The 17,713-nt window shown below is 57.3% G+C and overlaps 1 protein-coding gene across 1 annotated transcript; it reads right to left on the bottom strand.

The window, feature by feature from the left end:
- Positions 1 to 1,448: 1,448 nt before the first annotated feature.
- Positions 1,449 to 16,631, bottom strand: PROM2 (prominin 2). The gene is given in 26 exon segments (XM_032469540.1): positions 1,449 to 3,292; positions 3,468 to 3,542; positions 3,843 to 3,949; positions 4,170 to 4,259; positions 5,003 to 5,071; positions 5,296 to 5,376; positions 5,686 to 5,739; positions 5,871 to 5,963; positions 6,744 to 6,815; positions 7,253 to 7,399; positions 9,482 to 9,566; positions 9,690 to 9,781; positions 10,348 to 10,471; positions 11,430 to 11,582; positions 11,917 to 12,076; positions 12,319 to 12,382; positions 13,143 to 13,217; positions 13,600 to 13,799; positions 14,088 to 14,177; positions 14,406 to 14,457; positions 14,459 to 14,470; positions 14,758 to 14,878; positions 14,974 to 15,176; positions 15,566 to 15,615; positions 16,273 to 16,426; positions 16,428 to 16,631. Coding segments are annotated over 25 exon segments (2,502 nt in total). The 5' UTR covers positions 16,518 to 16,631; the 3' UTR covers positions 1,449 to 3,292; positions 3,468 to 3,478.
- Positions 16,632 to 17,713: the final 1,082 nt, after the last annotated feature.

Below are 17,713 nucleotides of genomic sequence, written 5' to 3' on the forward strand. Positions count from 1 at the left end.
GTGCTTCCACTTGGGGCTTTATCTGCCCAACCATGAGACAAGGATGACAATCCCACCCTCTTCAGGGAATGTCACGAGAACAGATGACACTGTGACCACGAAGGGGCTTTGCTTCACACATAAAGTAGGATGAGCATCTTAGGATCTCAGCATTTTAAAACTGGGAAAATATGTAATATATTTCTCTTTGTGGCTATTTCTGTCACCTGCAGAGCGCCAGCCCCACCCCCAGGTTACCAGAGCCTACAGTGATGCTTTCCACGCTAAGCTCCTTTGAAACGTCCATGTTCAAGATAAACAACAAGTTTCTACTGTGTAGCACAGGGAACTATATTCAAGATCTTGTAGTAACCTACAATGAAAAAGAATATGAAAACGAATACATGTATGTATATGTGTGACTGAACTGTTATGCTGTACACCAGAAATCTACACATTGTAAACTGACTACACTTCAATTAAAAAAAAAAATATATATATATATATATATGAAAGTCTATGTTCAACTGGCTGGGCCAAGGTTTCTTAATATTAAATTCAATGAGTGGCAGCCTTTCCCAAGTCACAGGGGAAAAAATCAGTTAATGATTTAGGATTATTACTTCTGATCATGGTGGCCAGGTAATTTGGACTAAATTCCCAACTGAGGACAACTAAAAGCTGCTCAAAAAATATATATATATTTAGGGGGGAGTAGGTATAGCTCAGTGGTAGAGTGCACAGTTAGCATGCAGGAGGTGCTGGGTTCAATCCCCAGGACCTCCAGTAAGAAAATAATAATAAAATTAAAAATTTAAATAAACAAACACACACACACACATTTAAGTTTGATTTGGGAGTGTCAGGGAGCAAACAAGGCAGTAAAATCACCAGGCCAAGACCTAGGAAAAGAAAGAAACCCAGTGACATGTGCCTGGCATCTGGGGCAACTTTCTCCCTTCTGCTGATCCCAGAAGACAAGGCAAAGATGCTCAGCAGAGCTGTTTACAGCCTCTGGGACTAAGGAGGTCAAAACTAGGCCCACCAAGAGCAGAGGGTGCCTGGCAAACCCTTCATGCTTTGGATTGGGTCCACAGAAGTTTTTACCCCCCCAGAATATGAATGAACTGGAAACAGACAAGTGCTCCAAGGGACTGCAAATCACTCAGTCCCTGAAAGTAAATTAAAACAACCCGGTTTGAAGGATCCCCAGCCATTTGTCAGATGTAAACATTATTCTCACAGAACAAGATAACTTCATCCTCAGCCTCAAATTATTTTTATAGGTTTTCAGATAAAATGGGTGGTACTCAATTTTGCCAAGTGTGCAAGGAGACAAGACAAAACTAACAAAAATCAAGAGAAAAAACAGACACTAGAAACAGACTCACAGAGGCTCCATATTAGGGAGTTATTGAACTTAAAATAACACAGAATACACTCAAATATATAAAAGATAAGATAGGCAATTCTGATACAGAACTGGAAATGATTTTTTAATGGTTTTCTGTTTTTAATCCCACTGATTTCATTCTTCAGATGCAGGGTGCTATAGTTCCCCACACAGGGCATCAGATCAAAAGCAAGTCAAAATTTCTCTGGGAAAAGCCAAAAAGAGGCGACTGTACTACGTTCAAGGATGCCTGTCTGAGAGTACTTGCAATGGTGACAATACATTGTGTAGGCACCATCCTAATTTTAGCAGCAAATTTGTTGCTGGTTTGTAAGATGCAATTAAACACAGATACCCCCTGAAATTCAGCAGACTATAACCTTAAAAGGCTTTGTGCCTTTGAACAGGGATCTGTCTCCTTCTTCCCCTGTATCTGCCCAGACCCAGCTCTGCTCAGAACAGTCATGGAGGAAATAAAAAGAGCGGCATCTGAGCATTTGTTTTGTGCCGGCCCCTGCCAAAGGATTTCCAAACACTGTCACATTTTTCACAACCCTCTGATGTGGCTATAACTATTCTCCCTATTTTATAGATGAAGAGGTCTAGGGGACCCAAGAAACTGTTCAAGGTGCCCTGGTTACCAAGCATTAGAGCCAGGATGTGAACCCCAGTCTTCCTTCTCCCAGAGTAGGCCCCACTCCCCACCTGCAGGTTGCTGGGGTGTCACTGGGTGCCTGTGGTCAGAGGACACCTGGGATTCTCCTCTCCCCAAACACTCATTAAACGCCAACCACATCCAGGGCCCTAGCCTGGAAGAGCTGAAAGACCCAAGGCCAAGACTTAGCCAAGTGAGAACACTTTAATGGATGCGAGGTCCTTCCGTCTCCTCTCTCTCCTCCTCTTTCCCATTTCTGGAATTCAGGGTCCAGCACAGAGACAGAGCACAGGGATGGACCAGGGATGACCCTAGGCCACGCACATAGGATAGGAGTGAGGGCCACAGTGCAAAATCCTGTTGTGGCCACTGGATCTCTCCTGGGAAAGCTGGGTGGCGCTGTTGAAGAGGCTTGCTTCTGGGGAGCTGAGGGGGACACCCTGCTCCAGCCCATGCCCCAGGTCCCTTCCTAGGGAGCCAGGGCTCAGAGAGGAGCTGAGGGGCAGCGGTGTGGTTTCCAACCCAAGGTGCAGGCGGGGGCTCAGCCTTCACTCAGGCCTCCCTCACCCACCAGGGACCAGAAGTCTAGACCCGGGCCTGTGGAGGGTCCCGGTCCCCGAGCAGTGGAGGGCTTGGGGTGCATGAGGCAGAGCCTGCAGCCAGCCCAGGCCCAGGCCACAATGGCCCCTGGCCTGTTTAGTGGCTTCACATGATTAGTTTGGTTGGGCAGAAGGGCTCTGTGGGGGCCAGCAGGTAGTGGGATAAGGTAAAGAGGGGACAAAGAGGGACAAGGGACTTCCCCAGGGGAAGATGTAAGGGCTGGGGAGGCCAAGATGAGGAAAAGGGGCAAGGAGGTTAGAGAGGTGCGGGGGAGGTGTGGGCACGGGGTGGGCAGATGGGACAGAGTGGGGCTGGGCAGGGCCTCTGTTCCACCTAAGGGGCTGAGGGTTCCAGTAGGTGGAGAACAGGCTCTACCTGGTGCTGACAGACTACAGCAAGGAGGATAAGGGATAGACACCTAGCAGAATCTGTTGGCTCTGCAGTTCAGCAGAAGTGTGTTTTTGAGAATGAATGGCGGTCAGGAGCAGAAAGGGGGTGCAAAGGGAGCAGCAGGATGGGGTCAGGTCACTGGAGTTGGGGACAATCCAGGCCTGGATGCCAGCCTGGGCTCTGACAGCAAAAGCGACAGAAGTCTTTTGGTCCAGGTCAAGTCAGTGGGGGAGGCAGGCAGCCCCAGGCATCACTTTGCAGCAAATATCCCTGTTCTGGATCAAGAACCAAATGGGGGAAGGAGGGAGGAGCCGAGCTCAGACCTGTCGGTCTTGGCCAAGTCTCAGAACCTTCCTGCCCTCCTGCGCCCTGGAGACCCCAGATCCCAAACCCTTTCCTTCCCATCTCCACCCCTGGCACCCAGGAATTAAAGAGGGTGGGGAAACTCACCCACTGGGGTCCTACAGCTTCAGGGAGGTGACCCGGGGGATGTGGAAGAGCTGAGTCTCCTCAGAGCTGGTGGAGCTGCGGCATCACAGGAAGTGAGTGAGTGAGCCCCTGGGCACAGACCCTCAGCCCTGACACAGGAACAAACCCAGAGCCTGGGATTTCTTGCCTCAGAAGCTCTCCAGGGGTAGGAAGTTTCCCAAAGCTACGTCTGGTGGATGTGTTGCAGCAAGAAGGATTTGGGGCAGACAAGTGGATGAACTTTCAGGGTTAGGCATAATCCTCCCCTGCCTAGAGGTCTCTGGAGGGGTTGTAGCAGGGTGCCAGGACTCCTTCTGGGGCCCCTACTGCCCCCTGCAGTCCTGGCAGCCTCCTCACCTGAGGCGTTTCCGGATGGGACGGAAGTATTTGGAGGTCTTGACAGCAAAGATGATGCTGGGGATCAGGAAGAAGGTGCAGCCCGCGAGGCAGAACCAGAAGGCATTCTGGAACAAAGGGTGCGAGATCAGCGCACCGTGGTGGGGCAGCAGCATCTTCCCGCCCCGCCCCGCCCCCCCAGGTCTCCCCATTGACCCAGAGGGACAAGGGGAGGCATTCTCAGAGCTGAGGGGAAGGATTAGGGTGCAGCCCCCATGCCCTGTCCACACTACCCCTCCCATGGGAGCCCTGATGTCCATGAGCCCTGATGAGCTGGGGGGCACTCACCCAGGGGTCAGCCACCATGTCACACAAGATCACTCGGCCATTGTCCAGGGCTCCAGAGAGGGGCTGGCAGGTGGCAATGTGCTGGGTCACCTGTCATGTCAAATGATGTAGGTACAGGCAGAGACACTCAGACCCACAGCTGTAAACCCCTTATGCAGAGAGAGGTTGACAGGGATGTGGATAGGCCCAAGGACATAGTGGGGAGCCACTGCACAGGGGTATGCAGAGACGTGGATGTGGGAACACAGAGAGGTGAGGATGCACTGACTCGGCTCATGGCTTACCTCCTCCCCTTCCCACCCAACTCACCAGCCTGTATGAAGCCCCTACTGTGGGCCCAGAGCTGTCCTCTAAGTCACACTCTCACTGGGAGGCAACACATGTGTGTGCACGTACACATAATGCATTGTACACACGTGTGCACACACACTCAGGGTTAAGCAAGACCCCTGCCATCCTAATGTGGGTGACATACAGTCCACAGGGTCTGTAAGGGCCCACAGGAGGGGGTGAACTTTGAGGGCTGGGGTGGCCTCAGACAGGCCGGGCAAGGGGACCAGCATAAGGAAGGGCAGGGGGCAAGGTGTGGACAGCGCATTGTTAGAGAGCCACGGCCAGCCCAGCCCCACCTCGGGCCTCAGAGATGGGCTGTGGCAGAAGTCGGATGGGCAGAACCCAGCCAGCGAATAGGGTCACAGATGCTGGGTTTGGGAGTTGGGGTTCAATCCTGAAGGCCCAGGGCACCTCCCAGGGGTTCTAGGGAGCAGAGGAGGGTGAACAGCTGGTGCCCTAGGCGCCTGCCTGCGGCCCAGAGGGCCTGAGCCCCCACTCACCTCCTCTCTCACCCAGGCCACGTACTGGGAGAAGTAGTCCATCTCCCGGGTCAGGAAACACTCACTCTCCTGCAGGAAGAGAGGGGCCCTGGGCTGGTAGGAGCCCCAGGACCAGCACCCCTGCCCCCCCATGCCAGGCACCACCAGGACCAGCCGAGCTGGCATTCCTGGGAGCCACAGTGATGGGGCAGGGCTGGAGAAGCCTGGAGTGGGAGCCCCGTGTGCCTCGACCTCTCAACTCACCTCTGGCTCTGAGGCAGTCCCCTGCCCCCTGCCCTATCCCCCCCACTCACATTCTTCAGGATGCTGGTGGCCCAGGCAGGCAGCTCTCCTTTCAGGTGAGTGACATTGTCCAGGACACCTGAAGTCTCCAGCTAGGGGAGAGGGGAGGGGCTCAGTCAGGGATCGGCCACTCATTCACTCATCCATTCATTAACTCGACAGACTACGCACAACCTGCTCACCTTGGGGTGGAGGGTGACAGGCCCTAAGGACACAGAAGCCAAAGATGGTGGTCCTCAAGGATCTGCCCACCCACCCTCATTTCTCCCCACCCCAGCCTCAACCTCCAGTGGGACCAGGCAGAGCAGGTGTGGTCCCAAGCCAATTGGGCCCGCCCTTCCTTCCTCCCTCTGCTGTGCACCTGCTCCACCCCACCCACCCCATCCACCCCAAGCGGCCACCTGGAGATATGGGGCAGAGGATGCCAGGGCCCTGACACTGAAGTTGAGCTTGGCCTGTAAAAAAGAGATAAGGGCTGGTTAGGGAAGGGGATGGTTAGAGAGGGTTCCGAGTGCCTCTGTCTGCTTCCAGGCCCCCTCCCTGCCTTTCCTCCCTAGGCCCAGGCTTCCTGGGCCTCCAAACTTACCACGAGGCTCTGCTGGGGGAGGACCTTCTCCTGATGGAGGCTTCTGAGCCCTTGGGCCTCCTTCTGCAGTTGCTGCCTCAGCATAGAATTGCCCTGAGGGGAGACAGATCAGAATGGTACCAGTCCGGGCCAGGCAGTTTCTGCCAATGTGTCTTCTACCAAACTGTTCAACCAGACATACTGCTGGGAAGTGGGAAATGGGCTCAGAGGCAGAAACCCAAGGCCTCCTGTAGTCCTGAGCCAGATCTGGGTTTGGGGGCCTGAGCCCAAGTTCCAGGTCCAGCCCTGGCTTGCTAGGTGCCCCTATGTCAGCCAAGCAGTCGCTGAAACCAAGGAATTTTCCTTGCTCCGCCCTTCTTGGGGGGTTGGGGGGGTATCTATGAGACATCTTGAGAGAACTTTTTAAACTCTCAATATTTATAAATACAAAATGCTATTTCTTCCAGCAGAGCGTAAGCTTCCAGAGGGCAACTGTCACGATATCTGATCCACCAGGCTGTCCTCACAGCATCTGGCCCGGTGGATCCTACAAGCGGTCGGTGTACAAGCTGAGAAGTACTTGCCCAGCTGGGTGATGTCAGACCCGTTACCGCACCTGATCTGAGGTGGAGGATAATCCACTTTACAGATGAAGGTACCAAGGCCCAGAGATGTGGAACCAAGGCCACACAGCCAATGGTAGAGCTTGAGTCAGAACCGGTGCTGTAAAACCCTTCATCCCATCCAGGGGTCCAGAGCCTCAGCCCTCACTGTGGGGGCCCTCAGTCCCCCGTCTTTGCCCTCACCCCTCCCCAATCCAGGCACCCCTACCCTCTCCCCTCTCCCAGGCCTCTGACTCCTGCCTGCCCAGTGGGGTCTCCGCTCCCTTCTCACCTGGGTCTGGGACAGTCCTTCTAGCTCCTGCGCCAGCTTCTCCATGCTGGTGTTCACCACAGGCTTCTGGATCTAGAGACGGACAGAAGAGGCCAAGAGGGGCTGATCCCTGGTCCCTCCAGCCCCTGATTCTCAGTCTTTTCTAAAGTACCCACACCAGCTAAGTCTATTGTGACACATCAGTCACACTGGGTTTGACCTGAAATTGTGAAATATGAAACATTTTCCATTAGGAAAAAAAAATGAGGCGCCCTCTGGTGTAACCCAAAGAGAGGCCACTTCCCACCAGTATTCGCCACAGCACTGGATTCAGGACCATGAACAGTGACACATGCTGTTGGGTTGGGGCACCCTGGGGCCCAAGATCTGGGGACACCCCCAACAGAAGAGGCCCCACGGACATGCGGAGGAGTTGAGGGAAGGCGGAGGGCCGAGACAAGGCAAGACACCCCCACCCCCTCTGCGGGCCCCTCTGTTCTCTGATCTGGCCTGAGGTGCCCACTGCTGACCTCGACAAGGAAACCAGGGTAGGGGATGTTCTCAAGCCCACTGCTCTGCAGGGCCTCCAGGTCCTGGCGGGCAGCTGGGCTCAGCAGGTCCAGATTCTTCACGTCCACTTTGATTTTCTGCAGCTCCTGCTGCAGCTTGGTGGTGTACTGGGAAAGAAAGGGCAGGGTAGGGGCGCACTCCGTGTCTGAGCCAGGCCCCCAGAGCTGCTATCCCAGGTGAGGGGTCACCAGGCCCTCAGGGCCCTCCTCCTGGATACCCAGGGCCCCTCCCCTGGACAGTCCCAACCCCAGAGAGGTTCCCAGCAGGCCTCTGCTCCCAACCCACCATCCCCAACTCCAACTCCCCCTACCAAGACCCAGCTCTCCTCTGGCTACTGGACAGCAACGCAGACTTTCCCTGGGAGGATACAAAATAGCTTCCTGGCCCGTCTTTATCACATCACCAATAGTACAGTCTCCACCTGTATGCTATTTACTTATTTGGGTACTTGTTTATTGCCATCAGCTCCCTGAGAGTGGCACCTTGTCTGCCCACTCTGTACCCGACCTGCAACGTCTGGAGCAGAGGCTCACACATGGCGGGTACAATACAAGTTTGCTGAATGTGTAAAAATAAATGACTGGATGAATGAATGGACACACTCACATTTCTAAGACAGAGCACAGTTTAAAAAGGGACTCCACATTTCCAACCATTGCTGGGAGAGATTTGAAGGGCATGAAATTCAGCCTAATATTTAGTGGACAAGAGGCTGAAGCCAGAGAGGAGCACTGGAGGATGGAGCCCTGCTCTGCTCACCTCCCCCATCCACCACACCGCCTTCCCCAGGGGGAGAAAAGGCTTATCTTCTCAGAGGTGGGGATTTCAGGGCAGCGTTTCAAGCACCAGGTACAGGAGATGTCTGAAGGTGGGCAGAGTCCTCCTGGTGCCTTGGAAAGCACACACTTTGTCTTCCTTATCTCTGCACCATCAGCTCATTATTATCTCCTTTGAGGACAAGTTCTCCTAAAGTCACATTTAGTATGTTGCCAGATGGCCCAGTGCCTCTGGACCTGAAGCCCTATCTCTTCAGACCCCACTCCTCCCTGGACCAGGGCGGAGAGCTCTCCCCTTCCAGCTACCAGGGCACAGGGCCTCCTCTGCCCAGGCCCGCTGTCGCAGCCCTCCCTGGCCCACCTTCACCCTGTGGCCTCCACCAGGATACTGCCTGCTCAGTGGATCTCACACCTGATTAGAGACACTGAAAGAGACGGTGGCTAAGGCATTATGGAAGCTGTCCCAGGTTAGACAATTTAAGGCATGGAGTTGGGATTGAAATCTGGACTACCTGGCCATGCTATCCTGTGGGCTAGGAATGGGTGGTGGACTCAAAGGAGTTGGAAGGATCCTGGAGAGGATACAGAATCAGGAGTTAGCACTGTAGGAGGGGATGGGGGAGAGGCAGATGGGAGAAATGTGAGTTCTCCCAGGATATACTTGGAGAGGGCTCCCCGGGAACCCTCAGAGTCAAGGCAGCTCTCCTCCCGCCTCACTTAGGAGTGGAGAGAGGAAAGAAGGGGCGTTTTACAGCTTCTGTACACCATTAAGAGACCCACATTTCAAAGTACATCTCCTCTTTTGAAGTAGCTCTTCATTTTCTTTGTCCTAGAACTGTTTCTTGCCAGCATGGGTAAGTTTCTCCAATTCTACATACCAAGTTCTGGCAAAGCCCAGAGATGAGGGAACAGGCTGGTGGTGGTGGTCGAGGGGAGGTGGAAATCCTGACACCACTTACTGGCACTGTGAGCTCAGAAGGGGCTGTGGTGAGCCCTCCTCCAGTGGTACCCAACTTCACCACCATCGTTTTCACTGTCACATCCCTCCCCATCCTCCCCGTTCTCAACTGGAGCATCCCAACCAATGCCTGTCCTCAGTCAGGACACACACACCCTAGCCCTCTCACTGTCACCATCCTGTCCTCATCTGTGTTCCATTTCTCCAGGAGCATGGTGCTCAGAGCTGGCCATAGCCTCCAGGCACTCATGCACCCACCCACACACCCTGGAACCTTCCCAGGGCTCTAGCCTTGGGCCAGGCCCTGAGCTTGCACCTGGGTCCCCTGCCCCTGAGGCACCTCAGTCGCTCTTGCAGACTTCTTAGGTTCAAGGAGACGGTCCCTCCACAAAGGCAAGACCAAGAGGGGGGATCTACAGGAGGGGTCCCCACAGTATTCCAGAAGGTTCTCTCACCTGGCTGATATCCAGGTGCTTCTCCAGGTCGTAGGAGTCATTGAGCTGCAGGACCTTCCAGAGTGCAGCCCCTTGCTTGCACTGTCTGGAGGAGAACAACGGGCATCGAAGATGAGAGAAAAGGAGGGCAGGTGGGGGCTGCCATCGCCCTAGTGGGACACTCCCCTCAGCTCCCCCTCACCACTCCCAGCCCAGGCTTCCTGCTCACTGATAGGCCAGGAGGATGCTGATGTTCTTCTTCAGGCCAAGAAGCTGGGACAAGTTCATGGACGAGGGCAAGTTCCCTGGGGTGTCTGCAAACTAGAGATGGGGCAAGGGAGGAATGGGCCCAGAGCGGGGAGTCTGGGGGCAAGGCCACCCCAGCTCCGCAGGGCCTAGTCCCACACTATTGTCACGGCAGAGACCACAGCCCTGTGACTCCAGCCCAAATCTGCCTCTAACTCAAATCACTCCTGGGTCCTAACTCCTGGCAGGGACTTGCCCCACAAATTTCTGGGAAGGTGGCCTGGATCCTCTGGTCTTCAGCAGAGGATCCATGCCAGCAACTTGGCTCACTTCCTTGATGCAATAGGGGACCAGGATCCCCAGCTCCCAGACTCAGTGTTAGGAGAGCAGAGGGGCTCAGGTCTGGGTACCATCCCACCGGGTCCCTGTTCCAGGGCCTGGGCAGCACCCCAGGGGCTCACTGGCTCTTTTCTCTCACCCCTTATTTATCATTGGTTTTGTCTCTTTCCTTAGCCGACTCCACCATTCTTCCTGCCCCTCTCTCCCTCTTGCCCCCTCCGGCTCCCACTTCCTTCTAAACCTCTTGCTCTGCCCACGTCTCTCTCCACATCCCTCTGGGCCCTGGAGTAAGGCAGGCCCACCTCGTAGAGCTTTCCACTCTCCCAGCTCCGGCACACCAGTGTCTGCATGTTGCCGCCCACCAGGAAGGTGGTGAAGACGAGGAGGATGAGGGGTGTGGCGAAGAGGAAGCTGAAACCCACACCCCTGGGGAAGGCAGAGGGACAGGGTTGAGATGGGAGAGAGGAGGCAAGATGCTCTGTCCCCACCCATACCCCAGGGCAAGCATGGTCAGTGAGTTGGCCCCAGGGCTGAGCCCTTTGGGGAGAGAAGCTCAGAGGACTCAGCCTCCAGGACAGAAGAGAGGACTCAGAACTGCTGACTGTCCCCAACTCATCCTCTCCTCGTGCCCACTGGTGGATATGGTGCCCTGGCAGCCCTGGGAGCCTGAAGGGGAGGGCAGCCGTTTTACTCAAGGAGCCAGGACTGCCGGACTCTGGGCCCAAGGCACACGGAAGTGATCAGCTCCAGAGCCCAGCCTCAGCAGACCACCTAGCACAGCCAGCCGTGATCCACCAACAGGGGCACCAACCTAGAGAACCTGAGAAGGACCTGTGTCGCTGACCAGGGCTTCCTTGTGAGACAGGCACAGCCCCAGGTCAGGGGAGCCCTGAAGAGTGAAACATGGGCTGGGTTTCACTCACCTCTTTGGCTAGGCACCCTTATGCAGTGATCAGCCTGCACAACTGAATGCGGCAGCCCTGGCCTTAGACACTGTCTAGTCCAAGGATGGTAAACAGATTCTACCTCTGGTGCCCCCTCCTATTAGTGCTGCTGCCTAGAAGCTGGGTTAAGAAGGATTCTGAGGCTGTATCTGGGTTCAGTGGGAAAGGGTGCCATTGATTACTGTAGTTGCCACCGGTGTGGGAAGGGGAAATGCTTCTTATTTGCCATTCCTGCTCTAGGCCAACCCTTTCATACAAATGAGGACACTGAGGATTATAATTTGCCTGGGGCCACCCAGCAAGTTAGTTCAGAGCCAGAACTAAAACTGGCCCTTCATTCCCAGGACTTGCTCCCACAGCCACACCAGGAGCTGTCCAGGGCATGAGAGAAAGTTACCAGCTTGGGGGAGGGACCCTTCCCTCTCCCCAGAGCTTCTCACATCATGAGGAAGCGGGCTCCAGCCTCGCCCTTGGCTTCTGAGTGGCCGGGGTCCTCCCTGGCAGAGAGCCCCCAGATCCCCAGGTTGAGGCCCAGCAGGTTACAGACCACCACAAGCAGGACCACGGAGCACAGCACGCAGCCCACAGTCCACCTGCCGCAGAGAAGGTGGGGCGTCAGTGAAAGGGAGTCAGGACGGGCTGGTGGACCTAGAGGCTGGGTGGGACCACTCACCCCAATGCTGGGGCTTTAGAAGTGTGGGTGCAGACACTTCCTGAGGCCCCACCGTTCCAGTGGGGTCCCCAGGTTTAGATCCCAAGGGCACACAGCCAAGGTGGGGACATGGAGGCCCAAGGAGTATGGGGTCTTGGTTTCAATGGAGGCAGGGACTCAGTACTAGCAGGGTTGATAAGGGCTGGAAACTGGGCCCCGGGTGGCTGAGAAGCTGAGGTGCCCATCCCACCCCACCCCCACGCATTCCCAGGCACCTGTATTTCTCGTATCTCTGCACCTCCTTCAGGTAGGGGCGGCTGCCCTGTTCCGCCTCCTCCAGTGCCTGGCTCCAGCGAGAAGCTGCCTCCCAGCCCGGGAATGCTTCGACCAGCGTCCTCAGCCCTCTAGGCTGCTGGGCCACCACCTTCTTCAGCTCTGCCCAAAGCAGCAGGGGCTTATGGGATGGGGAAGACATCCCGGGGCCCAGGGAGGAGACGGATGGGCAGGAAGAATAGCTGGGACACGCAGAGCTGGCCCACTCTCTGTCCAGGCCCGGCCGAGATGGCCTTCACCCTCCCCCACCCCACTGCCCCATGCCTCTCTCAACAAGCCTCTTTGGGAGGAGTGGGATGGGGGGCATCCTGGGCAGCCAGCCGGGCCCCTGGGCTCGCCCTTACCTCTGACCACGTCGGCCATCTGCAAGGCAGCCAGGAGCGGGAGGGCATTGAAGGTACTGTTCTCCTGTGGGGACCAAATGTGGCTGTGCCTCCTGCTCTCCACCCGAGGGGTCCCAGCTAGGTCCACAGGGAGAGAATCCTGCCTCGTGCTCCCAGCCCAGGAAATCAGGAAACAGGCTTCCCTTTGCTCTCTTGGTCAATGCCTTCTCCCCTCCCTCGGCCCAGCCTGACTCAGCCCTCTAGACATTGCTCCTTTCTGTCCCTGCCCCTCCTGCCTAGACTCGTGAGTGCGGTAGATTCCCAGCCATCCTGCCTATGGCCGTCAGGACTGTTTTCCTGAAGTCCAGCTCCAACCTATTCGTCCAGCCTCAGCTCCCACTTTCTTTCTCCTGGAACCTCTGCTCCAGTCACCAGCTCAGCTGACTCACCGCTTCCCCAACCCCGGCATTTTCCAGGCCCTGGGTTACAGGTGTTGACTCACACTGCACCCTCCCCCACAGCCTATCTCCACCCAGGAGAGCCTGCCTGTCCTCTGCGGCTCAGTTTGTGCGCTCGTTCCCTTGCCACCCCCAGCCCCGCACCCCGTGAGGGTCCTAGCTCTTCCTTCTGAGCTCCAGGCCTGCCTCCCCCACCAGACCGTGTGCACTCAAGGACCAACATCACGAGCCTCCAGCCCGGGGCACCATGTGGTAGGTGAGGCCCTGCTTTGACCCGAGTCTTGGGTTCAACTGGGCTCCCACCCCAAAAGGGGGAAACCGAGGCCTCTCAATTTTGAATTCCCAGGCAAGTGGGGGAGGAGTCAGGTAGACCAGGGCAGGACTCACCTCCTGGACCATGCTGGAGAAGTTAGCCTCTGGGACATCTTTTAGCCGATGCAGGACGTTGTCCACTGGGGGCACCTGAAATGGTTTGGGGGGGGTGTTATGACAAAGTCCATGGAGAGGACTGTGAGGAGTCCCTGGGGGAGGATGGAGGAAAGAGGTCTTTGAACCCTCAGTGTCCTTGTGTGCAAGATGGGGACCACCACAGGACCTGACAGCCCTGGGTGGCAGGGAGAACTCAAGAACCTAATCCTTGTGAGGCTCACGGCACAGCATGTGGCCCAGGAAAGCTGTTGCCCCACTGCCAGGGTGACCATCATTAACCCTGGGTGCATGGAGACTGGAGGGGCAGCCCTGGGAAAGAGGTCAGGAGTCCAGAATACAGGCTGCCCAGGGGTTCCTGGAGCAGCAGGCAGAGCAGCCCGCTTTGCTCCAAGAGGCCTCCGTCCTGGCCCTGCACCTGGCTGAAGTCGGCTCCCAGCTTCAGCGCACGGGTTCTGTTGAGGGCCTCTGCGCAGCCCTGGCAGCTGGACTCCTGCAGCAGGGCCAGGAGGCGCTCCTGGTGCCCCTGGACAGCCGGCCCCAAGGCCTGCTGCCCCTTCCGCAGTTCCACGGAGGTGGCATTCAGGGCTCGGAGGTGGTCCACGGAGACCTGCAGGGCTGAGAGATGGACACCTGGATTGAGCAGTCTCCACTGCTACCAACATCCTTGGAGGCCTTGTGGGAAACAAAACATTTCCCCCCACCCCCAACCTAAGGGACAAGCAGTTGTTAACCTCATGTAGTTATAATGGAAACTGCCCCAGGGCACGTTAAGCCAGGAGTGGGAAGGGATGCCAGAAGGGATCCTAGGATAAAGGTGTGGGAAAGTCGGGGTGGGGCCTACTGAGGTGGCATCGGAAATGCAGGGCTGGGCGGGGGTGGGGCCTGCCCCCCAGAGACACTCACCTTGGCCCAGGCTGAGCACTGAGGCCAGCACCTCATACACCGTGCTCTTGAGCTGGGTGTGGATCGTGTTCCCAATGCTCATGCCGACACCTGGAGAGCACAGGGCAGTCTGCAGAGCTGGCCCCCAGAAGCCTAGGGCCCCCAACCCGGCCAGCCAGCCCGCCCCGGGCTCCACAGGGGGGTCCTGCAGCAGAGTGGCTGCTGTGCTGCTCGGCTGGGCCCGACCTCCGCCTCTGTAAGGGTGTTCGCAGGTGGAGCCTGGGAGGAGGGGATGAGGGGGCCCCTGGGGCTGGCCAACCTGCTAGCTGGAACCCTCACCATCCAGTTCCTCCAAGACTCGCTTCTGAGGAAGGGAAAACTGCTGTGCCACAGGCCTGCAGCTCCTAGGCAAACACAGGGCCGTGTGGCTGCTCTTCCCGTCACCCGACAGCCCCAGCCCCATCCCTTCCCCAGCCTTTCCTGATCCCCGAAACCACTGGGCATCCATCCTCAGGGTACCATGGGTGCATTTATGGATTACAGTGACTCTCCAGTAGAGGGCAGTCAGGTGCGTGCTGGAAGGGGCATCCTTTCTCACTTGCAGGCTATGGGCTTACTTGCAGGACCCACCCTGCTCTGTCCTGCCTAGGCCTGGTGCTTAGTGGGGCACGAGGGGTTAGTTGGTGCTCACCTGAGGGACATCAGAGACCAGTCCCTGGAGGCTGAGCAGAGTTTCTGGCACAGCCTCGGCACTGGGGCCCATCTGCTCATGCGTGCGCTGGTTGGTGACGAAGGCGCAGACCATGCCGATCCTGTGGGGATGGGGGAGGAAGATGGGGCTGGCTGGATGCCCGTGGGCATCTCGGGCCTCGGCCCACACCTCCCACCTGATGTGGGTGCCCCTCACAGCAGCACGAGGGTAGTCAACAGCAGGAAGACCATGAGGATGCCTCGCTGGCAGGCCATGGCCTTGTGCTCCATCTTCACTCGGCCTCCACAGCGCCGGCGACAGCGGCAACAACAGAAACAGAGCCCAGTGATGGGCACCACCAGGAGGTAGAGGCCGGCGATCACAGCACACACCACGTAGCCCGCCTCGTACCGCACCACCTGGCAGGGCAGCAAGGCATGAGGGGCTGTCCTGACTCCAGAGGGAAACCAGAAAGGGAGGGGTGCGCACTCGGGGGTTGGGGGGCACTTTGCACGTGTATCCTTGAACCCTTGCGAGGTGCATGGTGTCCTTACTGTTCTTTACCATCTTACAAGCAAGGAAACTGAAGTACAAGGAGGCCGGGGCTCACTGCAAACCCCACAGTTAAGGGCAAAGCTGTGGTTTGAAATCAGGTCTGCAGTGCTCACAGAAGAGGGGAAGGGATGCCTGTGCCTGAGACCCCACCCTGGGAACACCCAGCAATGTGGGCTGAGCTGAGGCGGCCTTTCTCCTTCTGCCCCTCGGGCTCACCTCGGACCTCCCTCCCCCGGCAGGGCCCTGTGCTCACCTCATCCACCTTCATGGAGGACGGATCATTCAGCAGGGCCTTTACCAACTCTAGGGAAAGAGTCAAGCTGAGTCTGGGGCAGCACCTGCCCTGTCCCTGTGTCCGTCCCCACTGGAAGGGGAGGTAGGCTCTCCAGAGGAGGTCCTCCCACCACCACAGAACCCTTGGAGAAGGCAGTGTCACCAGAGCCCCAGGCAGTCCAGCCCAGGCCTCAGCAGGGCTACAGGAGGGTGTGGCTGAAGGGAGGCCTGGCCCACCCCTCCTCCTGGACCCTCCAGGTTGGTCCTGTGGCTGGAAGCCAGCAGCCTGGTTAAAAGCAGAGAAGGGGCCTGGCCTAGCAGACCTTCCCCTAAAAGGCAGGGCGGCTGGGAAAGGTCCTGCTCCCCCTCCTGACCTCCCAAATCCTGGCACCACTAGAACCAGAGAAAGTCTCAGCCAGCTCTTTGAGAATTTCGAATGTAACTTCCTCTACTTGAGGACAGAGAAACTGCGGCTCAGAGAGGAAAAGGGGCTTGTCCAAGGTCACAAAGGAAGGTGATGCCCTGGGTGCCCGCGCTTCTGGGGAGGAAGATGGGGGTGGGAAGTGCTGAGGACCTGCCCTCCTAGCACCTGCAGACCGGGTGGGCGCGCCCCGCGGTGGAGGGGGGACAAGGGTTCAGGGTGGCGACCCCAATAGCGAGGCCCGCCTAGGGGAGAGGCGCACTCACCGGCGGGAAAGGGGTTGAGCTGCACCACGGAGAGGAAGCGGCGCACGGTGCCGTAGAGAGGGTCCAGGGGCCCCGGTGCGCGGACGAGAGGGGCCATCCAGCGGGCCCTGGCCGCCGGGGCGAACGCCAGGCGCTCCGCCCGGCCGAGGGTCCCCGCAGTCCCCCGCAGCCGCCCCCAGCGGGCTCAGGGCCAGCCCCAGGCCTAGGCCCAGCAGGGGCGCCAGGAGGCCGGGCGCGCGCACCATGGGGTCGGCTGGTGGGCTGCGGGCCGGGCGGCACCGGGCTCAGGGGGCCGAGAGTGCGAGCGGCGCACGGGGCAGGCCGTGCATCCTTCACCAGCCTCCGGCCCGCTCTCGAAACCGGCCCAACAGGTTTGGGCTACCTGGGCACCCGCCCGGAGCGCAGCAGGGAGGGGCGGGGCGGGGGGTGTTCGGCCCCGCCCCCAGCCGTCTGGGGTGGGAGCCTGCGTCCCTTCTCCGGTCCCCAGATGCTCTGGGAGGGCTGCCTCCGAGCTGGGAGGAGGAAGTACCTCAGCACCTCTGGACTTGTCTAGGGTGGCACACTGTCAACTGGTATATTCCGTGTTCAGACTCAACACTCAAATCTGGGGCCTTGGAAAAGAGCCACCCCTTGAAGTCTGGCCCAAGGGTGGCAGGACCAGCACCCGCGCAGGCCTCAGAACCAGGCTCCTGGTTCTCCCAGCTTCCTCTGCGGTCTGCTCTGTCCCCTCGGGTCATGCGTGTGCCCACTGCCAGTCCAATCTGGAGCAGAGGCCTCCAGAGCGGTTCTCTGAGGGGCCACAGTCCTTTGTTGGGGGCGGGGGGAGGGGAGGTGAATCCCAGCAAGTAGCGTCCTTTGGCCTAGCAGTGGCCCATCCAGTTGTCAGCTGAAGAACTATCAGGAATATGCCCAGAGATGTGTCTGCACAGGCCTCTGTTTTGTCAGTGGCTGTAAGCCCAGAGCCCAGAGGGTGCCTGTAGCCGAACAGGTCATGGGGAAATATTGCTAAATGGATGGAGGGTGTTCCTGGCAGCATTATTCACGATGCCGGAAACAGTTCCCACGGCACCACCACGAAGGAATTGGTAAAATGAGCGTTTTACACAACACACTGAGCAGTCATTAAAGAAAAATGATGTAGACATGGCTCTTTTGACCCGAAAGATACAGTCACAGTGCATTAACAGGTGTGAATAGCTGATTACAAAATAGTACATGGGGTGAAGGCATAAACCGATCATCTCCAGGTGGAATCACGGGTAATTTTTAATTCTCTTCTCATCTGTACTTCCGAATTTGTGCGCAACAAACATGCATTACCTGCGTTCAGAGAAGTATTAGAAGTTTGTGAGTTTCCATAGCAGCCCCCATGGGAGCCCTGGAGGGAGAGGCTGGGTCTGTCCCTGCAACCCCCCACCTTGGATTGCAAGGTGAGTGAGGG

This window comes from Camelus ferus, chromosome 28 (assembly GCF_009834535.1).
Source record: "Camelus ferus isolate YT-003-E chromosome 28, BCGSAC_Cfer_1.0, whole genome shotgun sequence".
Lineage (NCBI taxonomy): Eukaryota > Metazoa > Chordata > Mammalia > Artiodactyla > Camelidae > Camelus > Camelus ferus.